Raw genomic sequence first — 20,418 nt, forward strand, 5'->3', positions numbered from 1 at the left:
AGTTAAGATAAATTCAACTGAACAACGTGAGAAAGTTCTGATTCAGGGCATATACTGTGACTGAAAGATAACACGTTAAAATACATTAACCAATGTTCAATGGTGTTGCTGCTTTAGCCTATTCAAAGCAGATTATGGCTGCCCAGTTGGTAACCCAGAGTTTATGTGTAAATAATGGAGCACATAAAATGGTTGATATCACCCCACTTTTCAGGATTCTCTACAGTGAAAATTCGTTGGTTTAGGGGGATTTCTCAAAAATAAAAGAAATAAAATAACCCAAGTTAAATTAATTAACACAGGTTATCAGTGACGCAAAAGTTGTCTTCAATTCTCAATGCTGGACAAACTTTGTTGCAATATGTTAACTCAAATTGAAGCAGATAGTTTAGCATTCATTAGAAGTTATCAGTTAAAACTTAGAGCAGAAATAATGTCGGTGAACCTTGACGACCCAAATAGAGATATTTAAAATTAGTTTCTAACAAGTGTTTAATCAACTCTAAGATGTAACTGGAATTACTCGACTTTAAGCATAACGTTTTTTTTCGGCGTTATGTTTCATACTATGCGGCTCATTGAGCCGCACGGGTTCTCTAGTAGATTTACTATTATGAGATATTATGCATTGGATGATCACCACCTATGCTTATACAGATATTATAAACAAATGTTTCATACAATTATTGAGAAGGGCTTGATTTCTCAATCTTCTTTGAACCTTAGTGAAATACATACCATTGTGTGATTGATTGATAAATCATTTGTACTGTATTGATCAGTTCACATGCATAGTCCTCAACAATAACTTAACCTTATAAAGGGTTCTCACTTGATCTATGACAGAGCCATTCTTGTCAAGATTAATTTAAAACACAAAACAAACCAATAAAATGTCATCAAGTTATAAAAAAATATTTATTAACAGTTCTTAAATTTGAGGATATTGGATGGGAATTATAAATAAATATGCATTGTAACTTTGTAAAATAGTTCTTTTATTATATTAGACATGTACTGTACATAAGTTCACAATTATGGACATTAATAACCGGAACAACTTTTCATATAACAAAATGTGAAGTACAAAAAAGGGAATTAATACTAAATAAAGGCTTTTTTTTCAAAAAAAGCTTTCATAATTACTTCAACACATTAAAAAACTACCACATTAAAAAAATTATTTAATAATAAAAAACTCATTTTTTTAAATGAAGTTATTACTCTTCCAAGTTTTCTTGTTTATATTACAAGTATAATATTTTTGTGCAGTGGAAACTTGGGGCATAAAGTGTTAGAATATTTACTTAACAATGAAATTTGAAATATTGTAGATAGACTTATCTTTGAAAAGTGATTAAATGCGATCATATTGAAAACTCATCCATCTACTTTGTTAAGCTTTGGATATTAATTAATTAAATAAAAACGTTTTTTACTAATTTTTCATCATTCTATAAAACCAAAAATTGTTTATGATTGAACAAAAAATTAATTATTCTATTAACAATCAGTTCTTAATTCTTGTAGGGACATTTAACATATCATTTGCAGTTTAGTCCTTTCATCAAAGACCAAACAAATCATCTCCTCTTTTTCACTATGGAAAGCTAGTAAATGTGTTACTTACATGTTAGATTCACACAACACTTGTACACAGTTCACACTTCTGACTCTTCTGGATTCTCAGGTGGACCTGGGGAGATGGATCTGTCGAAGGTGAGAAGTACGCCTGGCCAGATCGGACCCTCAACACCGGCTTCCCCCACCACAATCTTCCTCTTTCTACGCCCACTCTTGTTCTTCTTGGCAGTCCGGAAGCTGAGGAAGGTCCTATGGGCATCTGGAGCGATAGAGTTTGTATGCAGGGTTGTAGAAAACGTCTCTCCCCTCTTCACCTTCACATGGCCTTCTTTGTTGATAATCGTGTCTATTTTCTTCTCCATCTTCTCTTTTTGTGTCAAAGGTCTATGGCGATCCAATGGTTCAGGATCTCTGTTCTCCTCATTGTTGGATCTAACAATGATGTTCCTATTTTCGTCTTTCCTCTTCACAAGAAACTCACTGTACTCGGTTGTCTTCACTGGGCTTATTCCTGTGCAAACGATTTCAGTTTTTTTCAAATCGATTTTGTGCTTCTTCCTCCTGGTGGGAGGGCGGATCGGCGCGTGCTGTGTGAAGTGACTGGGCTCGTAGTGGTACTGGTGGATCTCGATGTAATGGTCGTTCATGTTGATGATCGGTCTGTTCAAGTAGGCGATGTAGTCTGCGATGTCTTGGTCGTATTGTAGCTGTTTCTCGCCTGTAGTCATGTCACACTCGACGTTTTCTTCATGCAGACTCAATGACGAGATGTTGACATTTTCGGGAGTCTCGTTGTTCACTGGGATCAAGTCGTTGAGCAGTTCAGAGTCGGATCGGCTCCAGCGACGGTGAGGTGATGGACGGTCCATCATGGTTTGACAACCTCTGGACAACAATCTACTCCTCAGTCTGGAGTATCCTTGACACTGAGCAACCCACTTGTCTACCCTAGTTGTCAGCCAGTCCCCGTCTCTGCGGGATATCAGTGCTTTGCCTCGGTTCAGCATCAGACTGACTCTACCCTCACAGCAACTTGTATATATGCATTCTGTAAGGCTTCCTAACTCTGTTATGCGACCTACAAGTATTACGACTGCCACACATTGTTATGCAATGTGGTATTGTTGATGAATGGATTTACAATATATTACACTATGCTGTAAGATGTTTTGGGCAGAGCCTTTCTTTGTGTATTGTTACTAACATCATGTCAACTTTTTTGGGGATGTAATGCCATGTTCCATTTTTTAGTGATACGTTTAGTAAAAGTTAGATAATGCCTTATATAAATTAAATTTTAAGCCTTAATTTACTTTATATTTATTTATAAAAAGAGAAGAAGAAGAAGCTGTATTGTTTTGTTTATAATTAAATGTATCGTCTTATCTATTTTCTTAATTTAAACAATATTTCAAAAGCACAAAAAGTAAAAAAAATAATCATATTAAGCTAAATTTAGTAAATAATACGGTAGTAATTAATAACATTTAATTGTAATTTAATTTTTCAGTTATGATCACAAATAATATTAGCCTATTGGTAATTGTTAAAAAAAATGTGTGTTATATGAGGCTGTGATATGATATTGGTAAAGAAATTTTGTTAGAATTTAAGGGAGAAATACTTAATGAGACAAGTAAACAAAGCTCCTCTGGGAACTCAGCTTTGGTCAAAGGAACAAAACTGAAGTCAGGAGTTTTTGTTTTTTTATCTTTTAATATGTATTAAAGATTTCTTCCTACATCTGATTAAAAGAAAGTTAAGCGGATTCACCTATTGGACCTGATGATGATTGGGAGTGTCCAATCCAAACCGATCACCACTTACCATATTTGATATGTACTTACCGTCTTGTCAGTCAACAGTATATCATTACTAGTGTTATTAGACATATTTTTTGTACTTTGAGATTTCTTTTGAATATACCATGTACAGTATAAGAATCAATAACCCCATCCTTCATATTGTAAAAATAATTTAAATAAATCTAATAAATAGGGAATCAGTAATTTAAATTAATATTAAATTTAATATTTCAGTGGTTAAAAAATAGGATAAACTAGAGGTCGGCCAGTGGTCAAAAACTCGACCAAAAATATCTAATGTACAGATTTCTCTATTTTTACCCCACACTGTAAATAAAACATGTGGTTGGAATTTCTTCCATTTGTTTGTTTATAATTCATTGTTATTTCAGCACCAGCATGACAACCCATAAGACCAAGGTTAATTTTTTAAAATTAAATTCATTTTTTGTGCTTATTTTCTAGCCTATTTTAATTTATAAAGGGATTCTGCATACCTACAGGAAAATATCTTTCTAACGGTATGCATAGATTCTTTTTTCAATCTTCTTCTATGATGCACACGAGCTGAGAAAATAAGTTTTAAAGAAACATGATAAATTACAAATCTACAGGATTATCTGCAAAATAGTTTGCTAAACAAAAAAAGTACTCATTTACAATAATAATAGTTGTATATATGTTGCCTGATAAAACTAATGGAGTCGAGTTGTCAAGTTCATAACCCTCCAAATACCTTTAATACTTTACTTTAATACTTTTAATGAAATTGCGACCATACAAAGTAGGTATTTTAAGCCAAGTATGAATGGTGATGAGTGTAGGATGAGTGGCGCGATTTGTAGCTTTGTTAGTGACTAAGGCTGACATATTCCTTGACACATCTGTTAATTAATAGCCCATACAGCTAATAGCAACAAAGGGACCTACAGTTTATAGTGGAATCCAAACCACATTTTTGCCTTGGTATTAACAAATTGGTCTAATTATCAGGATAGTACTGCGGATAGTCGTAGTACTCACTAGTGCAGACGTTCATCCACACCAGGGAGTATCGTATCCACAGTGCATGCCTATAAATATCCACAATTTGTGACCACCTAGTAGCTGGATTACAGGACGATGCCACCGTCCCAGTCACGTATATTGTACCCATTTACAATATTAATAGTTGTATATGTCGCTGATAAAACTATGGAGTCAAGTTGTCAAGGTCATAACCCTCCAAGTAGTTTATAACGCTATAGTTCTGTTATTCACCTTATGCATTTTGAAAGTTATGGTGGCCGGTTACAAGGGATAGGTTATACAAGAGAGTTTACATGACCAGCACCAAGGCCAGTGTAGGGCTTCACTGGGTCAATGGATGGGGAATGTGGTGGTGGAATGTCTCTTACAGTCATAGTATTGAGTAATGTGTTACGTTCTACTCATGAAACATAACCCACCAATGGCCCATATGAAGGGAAGAAGATTTTGATATACAAATGCTATTATTATTGTAACAACATATACCAAATAATTCAAATTTACAGTATTAAATATTTTGCAACTTGGGGAATTTAATTTTTTCCGATATTGCTAGTTCAAAAATAATTTTTTTGTCATACTGCAGCAAAATAAGTTTTTTTAATGCGTGTGTTGCGGGTCTAAAGTAGCATTTTTACTCTCTGTGGAGTAAAAAGCGTTTTTAGACCCTGTGGAGTAAAAATCAGCTGTTGTCAACTCAGTTGAAAATTTCCATTGTAAACAATTGCATGTATTGAAAGTATGTGTTGATTGTTTAATCGATTGTAGCTTAGTGCTACCTTATTGAAAATAATTAGACATATCGATAGTATAATGTACACTAACACAGTCGTAATAGACAAAACGATTGAATCACTAACTAAACAGCTGCTTGTTTCCATTAGCAAATTAAATTGAAAACAAGATGGAAGAAGTTTTGAGAGTTTATCCTAAAAAGAAAACTATTTTAGTTATGTAACATAGTTTGTTCAAATAATGGTGCAATATGACGAAAAATATAGTTCATCACATGGGCTTTTCAACGATTGCTCATTTTCCGATTTTGGCTTCACCTTGATCCTAAAACTTGTGATCGGGTCGAAGTCAGATCAAAGGGGACCTTATTGATGAAATATACTTTTGTCATACTGCAACAAAAACTGCTGGTTAATATATGAGTTGGATCTGAAGTAGCTCTTTTACTTCAGTAAAAGGCAGTAAAAGGAGTAAAAGGCAGCTTTTATAAACTCAGTTGTATACTTTGATTGTAAGCAATGGCATGTATTGAAATTATATATCTATTGATCATCATCGGTTGTAGGTTATTGTTGTATTCTTGTTCCATAGTTTGATATATCGATAGTATAAACAATCGTAATAGATGAAATGATTGGATCACTTACAAAACAGCTGCTTATTTGCATTAGGAAAATTAAAACAAGTGGGAAGCTATTTTTAGAAGTTATTTATACATGAAAAGTTTTATTTGTTTTCTAACTTAGTTTAGTGTGGCTCAACTTGTAAAGCATAGCTCTGCTTCTCAAGTGTTTTGCTTTTAAAGCATAACATAGATTTCAAACCTTAACCAGTCAAAGCCTTAACTTTAACTTTTTTTATATTCATGGGTCTGCTTCCATATACATAAGATGAGTGCAGAGTAACTTATAAATATGTAATCGACAAGGCAGATTAGAGAAGTGACGTCAGATGAAGCCCTATTCCGTCTGACGCCACTTGAGAATTAGGCCAGCTTGACATTCTCTTATAAGCATAACAACAATATAGATTCTTCATTCAATTTATTTTTTGTAGCCTAAATATTGTGAAAAAAACTATGTCTAATTGTACAGTAGTAGTTAGTATAAAAATAGCTTCTTTAACATTTTTATGTTTTCATTGTAAAATGGGTTGACAAATTTGTTGTTTTATGTATAGTTTGTAATAATTTATAATACCAAATAATTACAATAAACCCTCACTCTGTAAGATTAGACACAGGTACTAATTTGTAGCTACCAATAACTAGGCTTTGTATTGTTCCAGAAAAATAATAGCAATGGCAGAGGAATTGAAAAAGAAACTCATTAATTGTATTGAGGAACTACCCCAAAAACAGGTGAATATTTTTGGACACTTATTGTACAGTGCTGAAGTACTCTGTAACTAATTTAAAAGTAATTAGTTTAAACTGTAATTTCTGGGTTCACACAAACTTAGAACAAAATTACAACAATTTTGCTTTCACACTTCGAGACTTCAAATGGTTTTGAAATCAACATTCACATTTAAATCCCCCCCCCTTTCTCTTTAGCTACTGAACTAAAATGATACTTTTAAATATTGGTTTCATAACTTAAATGTATTGTTTTGACAGGGATTGTTAGAAGAACTTCAGCAGCAATGCATTACACTGCAGCTCTCCAAGCAAGAACTGCTTTCGGAGATTGAGAGTTTAAAGATGGAGGTGAGTTTTTTAGCAATTAATCTTATTTCTTTTGACACCAACCTGCTATAAATACCCATTATAAAAAAAAAAAAAAAAAAAAAAAAACGTTCAACAAAAACATGAAAAATTATCCATTCACAGCTTCCTTGTCTAAAATGACATGGCATAGGCTCTTAAACACCCAAACTTCTTGACATTCAACATCCTAATTTCCATCACCATAGGCATTTTATTTGCATGGAAAAACCATTAAGTTTAGTTTAGAACATAAATTTTAACCTGTTATATAATTTTACTAGGATGGATACTATGGAGAATTAGAGGTGAAGTTATAGCTGCTGTAACCTTCAGTTCTAGTTCCTCAAACTCTATGTACACTTTTGTTAATAACAAAACAAAAATAAAAGTTGGGTGCTCATTAATGAGCCAAGAGTTTCACCAATGAATACAAACCTTATAAGAAGAGAAATGCCCATTTTAAAAATTCGAGCCTGGGATTTTTGAATTTTGGCAAGTTAACTCCGGCCGCTAGGTAGGAGAGGCACTAATATTGCTTGCGGGCAGCGGCGTCAATGGGACCCTACAGCATTGTGAGTGAGACAAAGAATTGGCGTAGAGAGAGAGGTAGAGAGAACAAGGCTAGCGCTTACCTACCTAGTGGTGGCCGTGCAAAGCTCATTTCGGCAGCAAAATCCAGTCTGACTTTTCCCCATAATCATACTTTTAGCTTTTTATAAGGTTTCTATTCATTGGTTTCACCCACCTCTTAACACCACTTAGTTGTTTAGGGCTATTCCCCTCTATTATATGGTACACAAATAATACAACATGTTTAATCCAGGTGAGCAACCTGCAAGCCCAGCTGGATCTGACCAATAAAGCTTTGCACAAATGCGAAGAGATGTTCAAAGAAGCCACAGAATCAGCTGTGAAACACCAGCTGAGCCTTAAAGTCACTACTCGCTGCGGGGAAAAGATGAAGGAAGAGGCTATCCGGCTACATGTTAGAGGAGTTATTGGTTTTATGCTTTATAGGTAGAGCTCAGGATTTCTGTCCTGAAGTCTTGTGTTCAAATCCTGTTAGTTGACAATAAGTTAAATCACAAGGTGATACTGTGATCTAATGGTTTAGAGCTAACCTTATGTTGTAGTTCCTTAAATACAAAATGTAAAAATGGTTATCTCAAAACAAAGAGTCAACAATGGCAATGTCTGTATTGGGGATTTCCATCTATGAAAATTGAGTTCAAACAAACTTTTATTTGTGCTGGTTATAAATATAAATAGCAGGACCGAAAATAATTATTGCCCAACCAAGACAAAAGTTGTTTTCTTAAATGTTAGTGCATTTAAAAGCTCGAGTCATTACTTTTGAGATAGGGATGGATTTTAATAGGAGAGAAAATTACATTCCAGGATATAAAAATGAATCTCTCACAAAATAACTAAATATTTGGTTATGGTGTTGGACTTTTCAGGAGAAGATGGAAGCATAAACGTAACAGAGAGTTAGGGTGAATAAAAGGTCAAGAACCCCCATCTAATATTTTTCTAGGTAAATATACAGAGATATCCTTTTGGTATTCGTGAAAACTTAGCAGGAAGTTTCATTTTATGATTTAAAAAATGTTAATTGTCCCCCATAAATGGGAAAAATTTAGGGCAACTCAAAATTTTTAGAATCATAAAATGAAACTTCCTGATAGGATTGCATGACCACCAAAAGGATATCTCAGGATATTCACTTAGTAAAATATTAGATGGGGATGTTCTTGACTTTTTATTCACGCTGTATAATTGTAGTTGATGATTAAGTGGTCAAAGAATGATAATGTTTTACATAAACTGACAAGGAGTATTTGTATAACAGCAAAGTCATTAGTCTATGACACTTATAGTCAATTATCTCCTTTTTAATCCTTCCTCTCCTTTAAACCAAGCCTGTTTATTTCAAGAAATGTTTGGGTCGCAATAGGTAATCTACAATCTTAGCTACTCATACTGTGGTGTTAACAAATATGGAATGCAATAATATGGTTCAACTCAGAAACTCTTGGTAATATATGTAACTTTGCTCTTTAATTTAGAGTAATAGGCTAAGGAAATAATCAAACTTTTGTAAACATAAATAGGACATGTATTTAATAATAATGTTGCATTATTTTGATGGTTTTCTATGTTAAAATTTTCAGAGTGAAAATTCAATGCTGAAGAGGCAGATTGAGAATCTGGAAAAAGAAACAAAAAATGAAGCATTCTTTCGGGATTCATGTGTTAAAAAACAGTCCAAAATGCAAGCAACAATTGATTCCTTGGTAAAGTAAGTTTTCTTGTTAGCATCAATTGTTATAGTGTGGTGGCTTAGAGACAATATCGGCAAAGATCGTGACCTGATGGATTAAAGCTGCAGCTTTTGCACATTTCTTCCATACCCTAAATACAAACAATTTATGGGGGGGTGCCCGATTTTTAGGTCCGCTATCTTGAAATACGACGCCATCTTTGTTTTCTATAGAGGAATTGAACTATTCATTGAAAATGGCATAATGTCAACCAAAAGGACACATTTACGCCATTTTGTATATAACATGTTTTGTTCACAATTAAATTTGCTATAAAATGAGATAAAAACCACTTCGATAACTTAAATAGTCTTGAAGATATAAACTGTTAAAGTTAAAAATTTGATATATTCCTCTACGCTACATGTAGTTTTTGCTATATATCACCCAAACGGTCAACGGTACGTACCTGTTATTATGATATATCTTATTCGTAATTAAATTTGCTACAAAATGAGATGAAAATCTCTAAATTAACTTAAATAGTTCGGAAGATATAAACCGTTAAAGTTATAAGCTTCTTTAATTTCTGTATGCAATAGGTCCGTGTTTCTTAAAAGTCCCCGCGCTTTGTTTTTTCTGCACGTATTGCGTCAGAAGACTGCAGATTCACACATCAATACTGGACCTAAAATAGTCCTTTTTAAAGTACTTCTTGACTTTTTTCGCCCAAGGGGGGTCGGCCCACAAGGAGTAAGTTGAAAATCTTAAATAAAAGCATAGGCCATGATGCATATCAAATTAAAGAGATTTACCTGTAGAACGCGTTACCACAAACTGCACTTTAAGAGGACAAGTGGGTCAAAAGTTATACAATTTTATAGTTTTGCTTATTTATTTATTAATTAATGGTCAACACCATTTCATCTCATCTTGATGAAGCTTGGAAAGTTCCCTCGGGGTATTAAAAATGGTAATGTGCTACCAATTTTCAAGAAAGGTGACCCATCCGTCAAAAGTTATCGTCCAGTGGTGGTACAACCTACATTGGCTAATATATTTCCAGCAATTCTACTTCATGGGCTCTCTTTTTCTTTGAACAATGTCATCGTGCCCTATCAACAAGGGTTCAATAAAGGGCGATCTACCTTGACCAATTTGGTTCTGTACCAGCATGACATAATGCAAGCCTTTTCTCGTAACCATAAGGACGATTCTGTCAATTTGAACCTATCCAAGGCTTTCGACCGTGTAAGTCACACTTATCTCGTGGCAAAGCTTGGTGGATTGGGGATTGAGGACTATTTGTGGAATCACTTTTTAAAAATGAAATTTGCTGGAGCGAAGTCTTGAAAGATTGAAGCTTCTTCTGGTGTACCTAAATGATCTCTACTGGGACCAATTTTCTTTTCAATATTCATTAATATATGGCTGACGTTGTCAAAGATTCTTGACAACAGGGTTCATTCGCTCCTATTCCTCTGATAAGACCACCATTTTGAGAGAGATGCCTCAGGGCTCTGTTTTAGGACCTACCCTATTCCTACTCTTCATTAACACCCTTCCATCTTGCATATCAACCGCCAAACCAACACTATTTTCTGATGACACCTCACTCTCCATTTCCAGCCGCACCATCAAAAGCTTGGAGCTTACTACCTTTCGGGAAGCAAGTAGCTTAATCGAGTGGTTTGATTCCAACTTTCTCTCCGTCAACGCCGAAAAACCCCAACTTTTGCACTTCTCTATTTCAAAGAGACTCTCTAATGGATTCAGCCTACTTCTGGATGACACAACAGTTCATCCAACTAACAGTGTAAGGTTTCTGGGACTGACACTATATAAACATTTTGATTTCTCAGATCACATTAAGCAGGTTTCAACAAAAGTCAGTTCTGGAATTTTTGTTCTACGTAGTTTAAAAAACACATCTACCTTCGAAGTTCTAATATCCGTATATTACGGACTAATATATCCTCATTTAGCGTATGATATAGCCTATTCCTATAGCGTATGCTATACCTATATGGGACTATGAAATTTTAAAAACTAAATTTCTATTTAAATTCAAAAAATCGGCTGTACGAACAGTTTTATCTCTGCCCAAACGCAAATCATGTAAAAAGTTTTTCTCAGAATCGAAATGCCTCCAGCAGAACATCAATGGAATTTCAATGTGGTTTATGCAAAATGGAATGCTTTTGAATGAATTCAAGTGAATGATAGTTTCATTCAACAGGACCCCAACAACCTCTCTTTTTAACTATTCAATAAATGGGAACGCACTTGTTAGATCCACCTCTGTCAACGACCTTGGAGTATCATTTACATCATATCTCAACCCTGATGATCAAGATAGGTTAACAAGGATAGCAAACTCAGCCCTTGGTTTCATTCTGAGATTATCTAGAAATGGGTTCTCTGTGTGGGCTGTGCTCTCCTTGTTGGAATATTGTTCTCCTGTATGGTCCCCATTTATATACTTGGTCGTTCACAGGACATCGAAAGAGTGCAGCTCTTGTTTTAGAATCGTAGGACTTCTTCTGGTATACCCATTTGAGGATCTTCGACAGCATCTTCGGCCAAACCACTTGAGTTCTCGAAGGCGTATTACTGACCTGGTTTTCCTGAGGAAGAATCTCATTGCAGAACTTGACTCTCCTGATCTGCTGAGCAGGGTAAATTTTCGCTGCTCCAGACCATCCTGATCCCAGAACCTATTTGAAAGGGATATCATTCTACAGCATATGCCTACAACAGCACGCTACCAAGACTACATCGTTTGGGAAACAGTATTTCTAAAAATCTCGAAATTTTCCCCTCAAGTTCTATTACTTTTAGGAAATAGCTGCTTGCTTGTTTCTCATAATCCTTGGTGGTCCATATAATACAGTAGAGTGGTCCTATGATCCAGTTTGTTATTGAATTTCTTGTTTGCTTTCATATTTATTAAAATGTTGATACATATTGATAGAATTTTTAAATATTATCACATTAAACCGATCAATTTATGTAATTCCAGATTTATTTACATCTTTTTATATTCAATTCTTGATAAGTTTGTTATACGTTTATTCTTGTTGATCATTGTTTTGCTTGTTAATACTATTGTTTGTTATGTATGATCCTTGTTGTTAAGTTCCGTTACGTATGTTATATGATATGCAATGAGATGCAATGGTGTAGACCGTTAATTAATAAATAAATAAGCAAAACTATAACATTGTATAACTTTTGACCCACATGTCCTTTTATAGTGCAGTTTGTGGTAACGCGTTCTACAGGTAAATCTCTTTAATTTGATATGCATCATGGCCTATGCTTTTATTTAAGATTTTCAACTTACTCCTTGTGGGCCGACCCCCCTTGGGCGAAAAAAGTCAAGAAGTACTTTAAAAAGGACTATTTTAGGTCCAGTATTGATGTGTGAATCTGCAGTCTTCTGACGCAATACGTGCAGAAAAAACAAAGCGCGGGGACTTTTAAGAAACACGGACCTATTGCATACAGAAATTAAAGAAGCTTATAACTTTAACGGTTTATATCTTCCGAACTATTTAAGTTAATTTAGAGATTTTCATCTCATTTTGTAGCAAATTTAATTACGAATAAGATATATCATAATAACAGGTACGTACCGTTGACCGTTTGGGTGATATATAGCAAAAACTACATGTAGCGTAGAGGAATATATCAAATTTTTAACTTTAACAGTTTATATCTTCAAGACTATTTAAGTTATCGAAGTGGTTTTTATCTCATTTTATAGCAAATTTAATTGTGAACAAAACATATGTTATATACAAAATGGCGTAAATGTGTCCTTTTGGTTGACATTATGCCATTTTCAATGAATAGTTCAATTCCTCTATAGAAAACAAAGATGGCGTCGTATTTCAAGATGGCGGACCTAAAAATCGGGCAACCCCCCATAAATTGTTTGTATTTAGGGTATGGAAGAAATGTGCAAAAGCTGCAGCTTTAATCCATCCGGTCACGATCATTTTGCTAAGCCACCACACTATTAGTTGGTTGTTGGTTGTTGAACAACATTAAAATAATCATAATTTAGCGAGTTTGTTCATTTCTAACTGGTTTTCTTTACAGTCAAATGCGAACTCTTGAAAAAGAATATAAGGATGTAGAGAGAAAATCAAATGAAACTCTTTCTATTGGGAAGAAAAACAATCTTGTCATTGAGAATAAAGATATGACTATCAAGCAATGCAGAGAGAAAGAACACATGTTGACAGCTCAAATCACAGCTTTGAGTAGTGAGTATTTATCGTTTTATCCTTAATAAACGGTTTTAGCAATCTGAATCATACTCTTTCCTGTTAGCTTGTCGAGGACCCTTATCATAGCACATGGGGAAGACAGTGAGAGTAACTTTGATAATTGAGCGGAGAGAAGCGAAGCTCTTTGGGATCAACTTCAATGCAATCTTTATAACACTTAATCTCAATAACGGCTGAACATATTTTTGCCAAACTTTCCAAGGTTTTTTTGTCAAATGTATGGATGGTTTAGACGTAACCAATTTCAATTTTCGATAATGTCTATATATTTTAAAGTAACTCAAAGTTTTTCAATTTTAACATTGGTATTATGGGTTGCCATGATGGTTACAAAATAACGACGTAAATTTAAACAAAAACAAAGAATCATAGCATATTTAAAAATCAAGTCACGACCTAAACACAGAACAAAGGGAAAAAATTTGGATGATGACAACTGATCAAATAATACAGAGAAAGTATTAGGTTTACATTTAAGTGGTAATTTGGAAATGACCACTGACCGAATACATGGTGGAAGGAAAATACACCATTTTCCTTCCACCATGGATCAAATTCAAATAGGTACAGTCATAGATAAAACATACTTTCTTAAGGTACAGTATTTGACAGATTTTATTTACGTAGCTAAATTTGATTAATAACAAATAATATTTTATCTTAAACAATTTGTCAGTGAATCACATCCATGCATCCATCTCATAAATGGCAAACTTAAACAGGTCCACGTCGTAGGAAGTGGTGAAGAAAGAAGTAAAGTCTGTCAGTGTGGAGTGTGGGAACCATTTGTGACAGTTACATTAATGTATCTGCAATACTATAATGCTATGGGAAGGACGGGAAACAGGTCCACGACGTAGGAAGTGGTGAATGAAGTAGTAAAGACTAGCAATGCGGAGTGTGGGAACGCTTTGGGGCAGTTAAATTAAAGTATCTGCAATCTTAAAATGCTCTAGGAAGGGAGAGAAACAGGTCCACAATGTTGGAAATTGCGAAGGAAATTTTAAAAGCTAAAGGTACTGAATGTGGGAACCCTTTGTGGCAGTTAGATCAATGTATCGGCATTGACTATATATATAGTCAATGGTATCGGCAATCCTAAAATGCTATGGGAAGGGGGGGAAAACATGTCCACGAAGTTGGGAGTGGTGAAGGAAGTAGTAAAGGCTAGCAGTGCAGAATGTTGGAACGTATTTTGTATTATATACACATTTTCATTTATTACTTTATTAAAACCCATGAAACATTATTGCTCCGCTCAACTGGCTTTCACTGCTATCATCTGCTATGAAAGAAATCCTAGTTTAATGGAAAAACAACAAAAGTTGTAAAAACTTGTAAACCTTGACTTTTACAGCAATATGGGTAGCACTCTATGCATACTCTATGCTCCAAACAGTAGTGCTCTGTGGTTTCATATTATTTTTTGCTATAAATATCTAAGTTTTATTTTTTTAGGTGAAATTAAAACTTTGAAGCTAAACGAGAGTACAAATAAGCCAGTTGAACAAACCTATGTGAGAGATATCATGAAAGAGGTATATATTTCAAGTTCATTTAATTATGTTAAAAATATATAAATAATTTCAAACATGGCATATTTTTTTTAACTATCAGATTGCAGTGAAAATGTTTTCAACTTTGTGAGTGTTATGTCAAAAATAAGATGAATTGAGGATCATTTTAAAACCAAGGTTTGTTAGTGGCGTTTCTGTGTAGCACTCAGTATAATTTATTATAAGTCTTCAATAGGCATGAGTTTTTGTTGATTATTCATTGGCCGTTGGCTATAGTTTCTTTTCAATTTTATCATTATCATATATTTTACTATGACTAACTTTGCAATCATACAACTTAGCATCCAATAGTCAAGGGCATGATTCTAAGGGAAGCTTCTTATATACTAATTATACAGAATATTAATGTACCACATCTTTGTCTACTTCTATCTAAAAGCCAAGCAGATAAATTTTCAGTTTGCACTTTTATATTTGAAAACTTAGTGGTATTCAAAATTTTCAGTGGCAAAATTCAACAAATGAAATGAGTATGAGGATAAAAAACTACGAGAGGGAATCAGAAGTCCTTCATCAATCTTTGGACACGGCCCTCAAAGATATGTTAAAACTTCAACGGTTTGAAGAAGTAGCAAACAATAAAGTAAGGTGAGATATTGTTTAGATTCTTTTGCTGTTGACAGCAAATTACGGCACATGTTAAAAAAAAAAAAAATGAAACTGTCAATATTTTTTGTAGTTATTTAATAAAAAATTAATCCTGTGTAAAAATACAAACATTTATGGATAATGTATTACAGTATAAACTTGTGTATACCCCCCTCATTAACACAACAGTAAGTGTGCTTTTAAAACTCCCTTAAAAACACCTTAACACATCCTGTGTTTAAACTGTGTTACACAATAGTAACAAAACTGTATCATAAATTATAATCAAAAAATTCACTTCCTAGCCTAAGCATTGTTTTGAAATGTACTCATTTATAAACAACAAAAACAACAAGAGGAGCACCTCAATAACAAGAGGTTTCCCTAATCCTTCAGACTCTTCTTATTGAAGTTATTGTATTAAAATCCAATTTGGCTCTACAGTTATCTAGTCCATACACTTTTTTACAACTTACAATGGCTTATGGGGTGATTAATACCCAGCCATTAATTGCAGCCTGTGAAAATTAAATGCAGTTACAAAAAAAAGGTTGGTCTAGATACAGTAATTGAAATTCCAACAGTTATTACGACTGTTACAGAGTGATACAGAATACAGAACAGTAATACAGAGTGATGAAAAATTTTTCATCACTCTGTATTCGAAAATAGCCCATTTTCAGACAGCTAAGATCTTAAAAATCTTCAATTTCCATACACCAAAAACAAATAGTGTCAGCTGACTTTTACTGACATAAATATTACTTTCGCTACACAAACAATACTTTGCGTGACATCAACAAAGTACAACTGAAGTTACAACTAAAGTTTTAAGTTTGATGAAGTGGTTTTTTTCATCCTGATAAAAAGTATCGTTCAATACTCGTCACAAATGTCCCATTTTGGAGCTCAGTGTTCTTCGACTCGCATGTAAAACACTATCTCGCCCCAAAATGGGTAACTTTCGTTACTAGTAGTGAAATATACGTACTATACAACTACAGAAACAACATCGGGGAATTGAGCTGGTGTTGTGGAAGTGTGCAGACTTTGGACCCTGAGGTTCCAGTTTCAAATCCTGCCCAATACCAATTACCTTTAGCTATATAATCATAAAGGAATTCTTCAGTTCTAGTCTGGAATAAAGTGTAAAATAGTTCCTGGTATAGGATGGACATAAACATTATTGCAACATTGAGACTTTTTGTAAGAGATGCCTACTATAGTTCGGCCGCTTAGAAAACGACCTGCGCGCTAATGCTAAACCAATGCTGGAGGAGGTCCCTTTCTAAGCGGCTTAACTATAGTAAATGTACACTATGTAATAGCTTAATAAATTATATAATTTGTCTCAGAGATTTGGAGGCTCGCCTGCAAGATGTGATGAACAGAGACAGCAAAAGATGTACAGACTGTAGTGTACAGACAGATCTGACATCAGCTATAGATGTGGGCTGTCAGGCTGACAAGGTAGAGGTTAGCAGCACTGCTACCCAAACCGACTATGTGGACCAACAGGTAAGTCTTAGCAAATTATTAACCCATAAATTCTAAGGCGTCGGGGTATGGTACAACATAGGAATTACTACCAAAAAAGAGGACAATTTTACCATTTTTTAGAAATCAACACAACTGCTAGAGCTGTTAATGGCAATATCAAATTGAATAAACTTTATTTGTTGACAGAAAGCTTGTAAGAAATCTGTACACAATAGGCACAGTTGAATTTTGCTTCACCTTCTGCAAATTTGCTACGGTGACTTATTGCTCCATGGGATACAATACAACACTAAACTGCTCTTCCAATCCTTGTTTGTAACTTATCAATTATCAATAGGGTCGCCACCTTAGGGTGAATCCCTGTGTACATCTGACTACCCTTTTTCTCATTAGAAGGTGGTCTGAAAAACGTTCCTTAGGGCCGAGGTATTACAGGTGAATATTCCAGGTGAGTTGTTGTTATAAATCTTACTCCAAGGTACTTGAACTCCTTCTGACCCTTGTTTGTATTTTTTAGATCAAAGATAAAGATGATTCAAAGGCGATACCAGAGAAAAAGACCAGCATCAGCGATTTAAATATTCCTGTTTCATCCTTTTCTACTACTCTATCAACTCCAAGTTTCAAGGTGGGATTTCTTTTATAGCCTACACAATTGTTTTAGGGTTTTACTTTTAATACTAGGCCTACTAACTCTCTGTCTTACTTTTTCGTTTACCCACAGAGAAGCAAGGTACAGAGGAATCACGCTTATGGGACAACTGTGCGATTTCAAATCTGGTATGTTGTGGCGGAACTGTACTTGTGACTAAGGGGGGGGGGGGAGAAGGTGGCGTGCGGAACTTTGCTCTAGACACCAGCACTAGTGCTAGACACCACTTGTGTGCCATGGAGTGTATCCTATGTTACTCTGTGGTTTACCATTAGGTCCTCATGTGAGTTTGTAAAACAAAGGGTTTTTCTAATTTAATGTTTAACCATTCCAGAGTTGTAAAAATAGATTGGTAGGTATTATCAGTGAATACAAAATTATTGGTTGGAAAAAAATTCTGAGTGAACTATAACCTCATTGTATCCATCGAAAAAAAACATTATATTTTGCAAACATTACATTAGCAACATTGAAACAACTAATTATTCCAGAAAAAAAATCCATGCCTATCCATATGACTATTGTTTTAACATTAAATATTTCTTGTCACTATTTCTATTACTGTTTTAGGAGAGTTGATTCATACAATTTACAAAACAAAGCTCTACTTAAGTAAACTTATTCCTTAAAACAAGGTGTTATAAGAATAAGTCTAACTTGATATAAGTAATGTTTTGGCTTTGACTTCATAGTTTGGCTGTATACATGTTCATTTTTCACTGATTTCTCTTTTCAGTATTCCAGTAGCTCTGTCAGCCAGCTGATATCCAGGTACCAGAAGGAGAAGGCAAGACAAGAGTCTGAGGAAGCTGAGTTGATGCTGTCTCAGTCACAAGACATCAGTGTTCTCCCCACACAGCTCAACTTGAATCTACCCAAATAAATAAACTGAAGACCACCTAAGTTGTGAGGGAAATCCGATATAATGGTGTTTGTTTTGTTAACTTTTTTGGTTATGCATAACATTAGATAAACTGAATAAGGGCTAAGGAGTAGGTATTTAATTAAGATGTATCATCTATCTTTTGTTTAAGTAATAAATACTTAAATTAATAAAATTTTAAGGTTGTATGTGATTAATATGTTTGTAACTGTAATCATAATACATCAACCCCAGGATAGGCTAGTATAATATAAATGTTATTTTGAAATATTTTACTGTGCTTATTTTCCTTCACAATTAAACATACAAGCTATAACCCTGCTTCAAAAGATCTTTAAGAGGCGCAGGCTGAGAAAACTTCTCCAATACTTTGGATACACCCAAATAGGCTAGCTAGTCTTTATTAACTTCATCCAGGTTGAGTATTGATGCATCCTTGTTTAACAAAGATCATTGCAAGAGGGCTCCTACGCTTTCAAGTTTCAAATGACAAACACATACAAATGTAAAAAAGCTTGCTGTTACTTTACATTTATTATTTAGGAGGGGTTAGTTACATTTTTTTGACTCAGGTGTGGGACTCCCTGATATGGATTGCCAATATACTACACATGGAAGACTACCATCTACCTAAATAGGATTCTACATCATATTGATGTCAGAGGCCGGGCAGGCAATTTTCCAGTCTTGGATACTCGATTTTTGGAAGTCTTTCAGTCAGTGCAAGATTTGGTTGGTCACCAGGGTAAACCAATGTACCAGTTAACACCAGATATGAACATTTAGAACCCCTCAACTCTGCCATTTTGTTCACTTAAGCCGTTCTTAACCGACTGGCAAGATGATTGGAACTGAGAAGTGAGGAACAGACTGACTCAGTTGCTAAAGATAAACATGTATCCCTGTTTTTTTTATAGCCCAATATGAGTTATTTCTATTATCTTGTGAACATTTCAGGTTTACTGTTACATTTCACTGAACTGAAGCTTGCAGACAACCCCTATTACGGTAACCTACATACCGGTAAATAATATTTTCCTACAGTTACACCTGACAAATTGGGCTTCCTTGCTCTGATTATAGGACGCAAAGTAGCTATTTGCTGCATTTACTTACTTTTGACACACGCATCTTTTTTGCCGCACTCCAGTATTCCAACCAAACAACTCAAAACTGTGTGCTTTTATTAGCTATGTAATATATGTTCGCTTGGAAATAGTTGGCAAAACTTGAAGTTACTACTACAACAATCAGATGGTGCAGCGTTTCCTATTTCGTTCAACGCTTGGATTTAACCTAAAACGTTTATACGATTTAATGTGTAACGCGAGTTCATTAGTGCAAAGTGAATTTGCTGCACTCAAGGAACTTTCAACACTCGCCTGCGGCTCGTACGTAAACATTTCTCTTATGTGCAGCAAAGTGGAGAATTGCCATACCATTTTCACTCATTCCACACTCATCTCCATTCAAACTTGGCTTAAAATACCTACCTTTGTATGGTCACCATTTCAAAGAAAAGTATTAAAGTACCACTTCGCACTCGCACCATAGTTGAAGGAAAATACATAAGTGTGCTATTCCCCTCATATGCTGACTTCACCCAGATAGCAAACAAAAAATCACCTGATTGTATTGTCATATAAGTATATATTTGTTTTGATTTGATTGTTATTGTTTATATAATTTTTTTTTCTAAATGGTGAAATGGTGTTTGCAATCTGGGTGATGTCAGCATATGACAGGAATAGCACACGTATGTATTTTCCTTCCACCATGGGACACAAATAACTAT

The 20,418-nt window shown here is 34.6% G+C and overlaps 1 protein-coding gene across 1 annotated transcript; it reads left to right on the top strand.

Annotated features, from left to right (window-relative positions):
- The first annotated feature begins 6,453 nt into the window (after window positions 1–6,453).
- LOC129001865 (uncharacterized) lies at window positions 6,454–18,694 on the top strand. The gene is made up of 9 exons (XM_054429323.1): window positions 6,454–6,513; window positions 6,772–6,861; window positions 7,685–7,878; window positions 13,233–13,399; window positions 14,882–14,961; window positions 15,446–15,588; window positions 16,944–17,106; window positions 17,606–17,716; window positions 18,477–18,694. Exons 1-9 carry the CDS (start codon window positions 6,454–6,456, stop codon window positions 18,621–18,623), a joined length of 1,155 nt encoding a protein of 384 aa, XP_054285298.1. The 3' UTR covers window positions 18,624–18,694.
- The last annotated feature ends 1,724 nt before the right edge of the window (window positions 18,695–20,418 follow it).

The sequence above is a fragment of the Macrosteles quadrilineatus genome, unplaced genomic scaffold (assembly GCF_028750875.1).
Source record: "Macrosteles quadrilineatus isolate MER2022 unplaced genomic scaffold, UCM_ALF_1.0 Scaffold_8__2_contigs__length_117827958, whole genome shotgun sequence".
NCBI classification, from domain to species: Eukaryota; Metazoa; Arthropoda; class Insecta; order Hemiptera; family Cicadellidae; genus Macrosteles; species Macrosteles quadrilineatus.

What these genes read in the sequence shown, in the direction of transcription:
- LOC129001865 (XM_054429323.1), top strand. Translation starts at nt 6,454, where the DNA reads ATGGCAGAGGAATTGAAAAAGAAACTCATTAATTGTATTGAGGAACTA. An exon ending in AGGAACTACCCCAAAAACAG is followed by an intron (nt 6,514 to 6,771) that starts GTGAATATTTTT and finishes TTGTTTTGACAG; the next exon opens with GGATTGTTAGAAGAACTTCA. An exon ending in TATCAACTCCAAGTTTCAAG is followed by an intron (nt 17,717 to 18,476) that starts GTGGGATTTCTT and finishes TTCTCTTTTCAG; the next exon opens with TATTCCAGTAGCTCTGTCAG.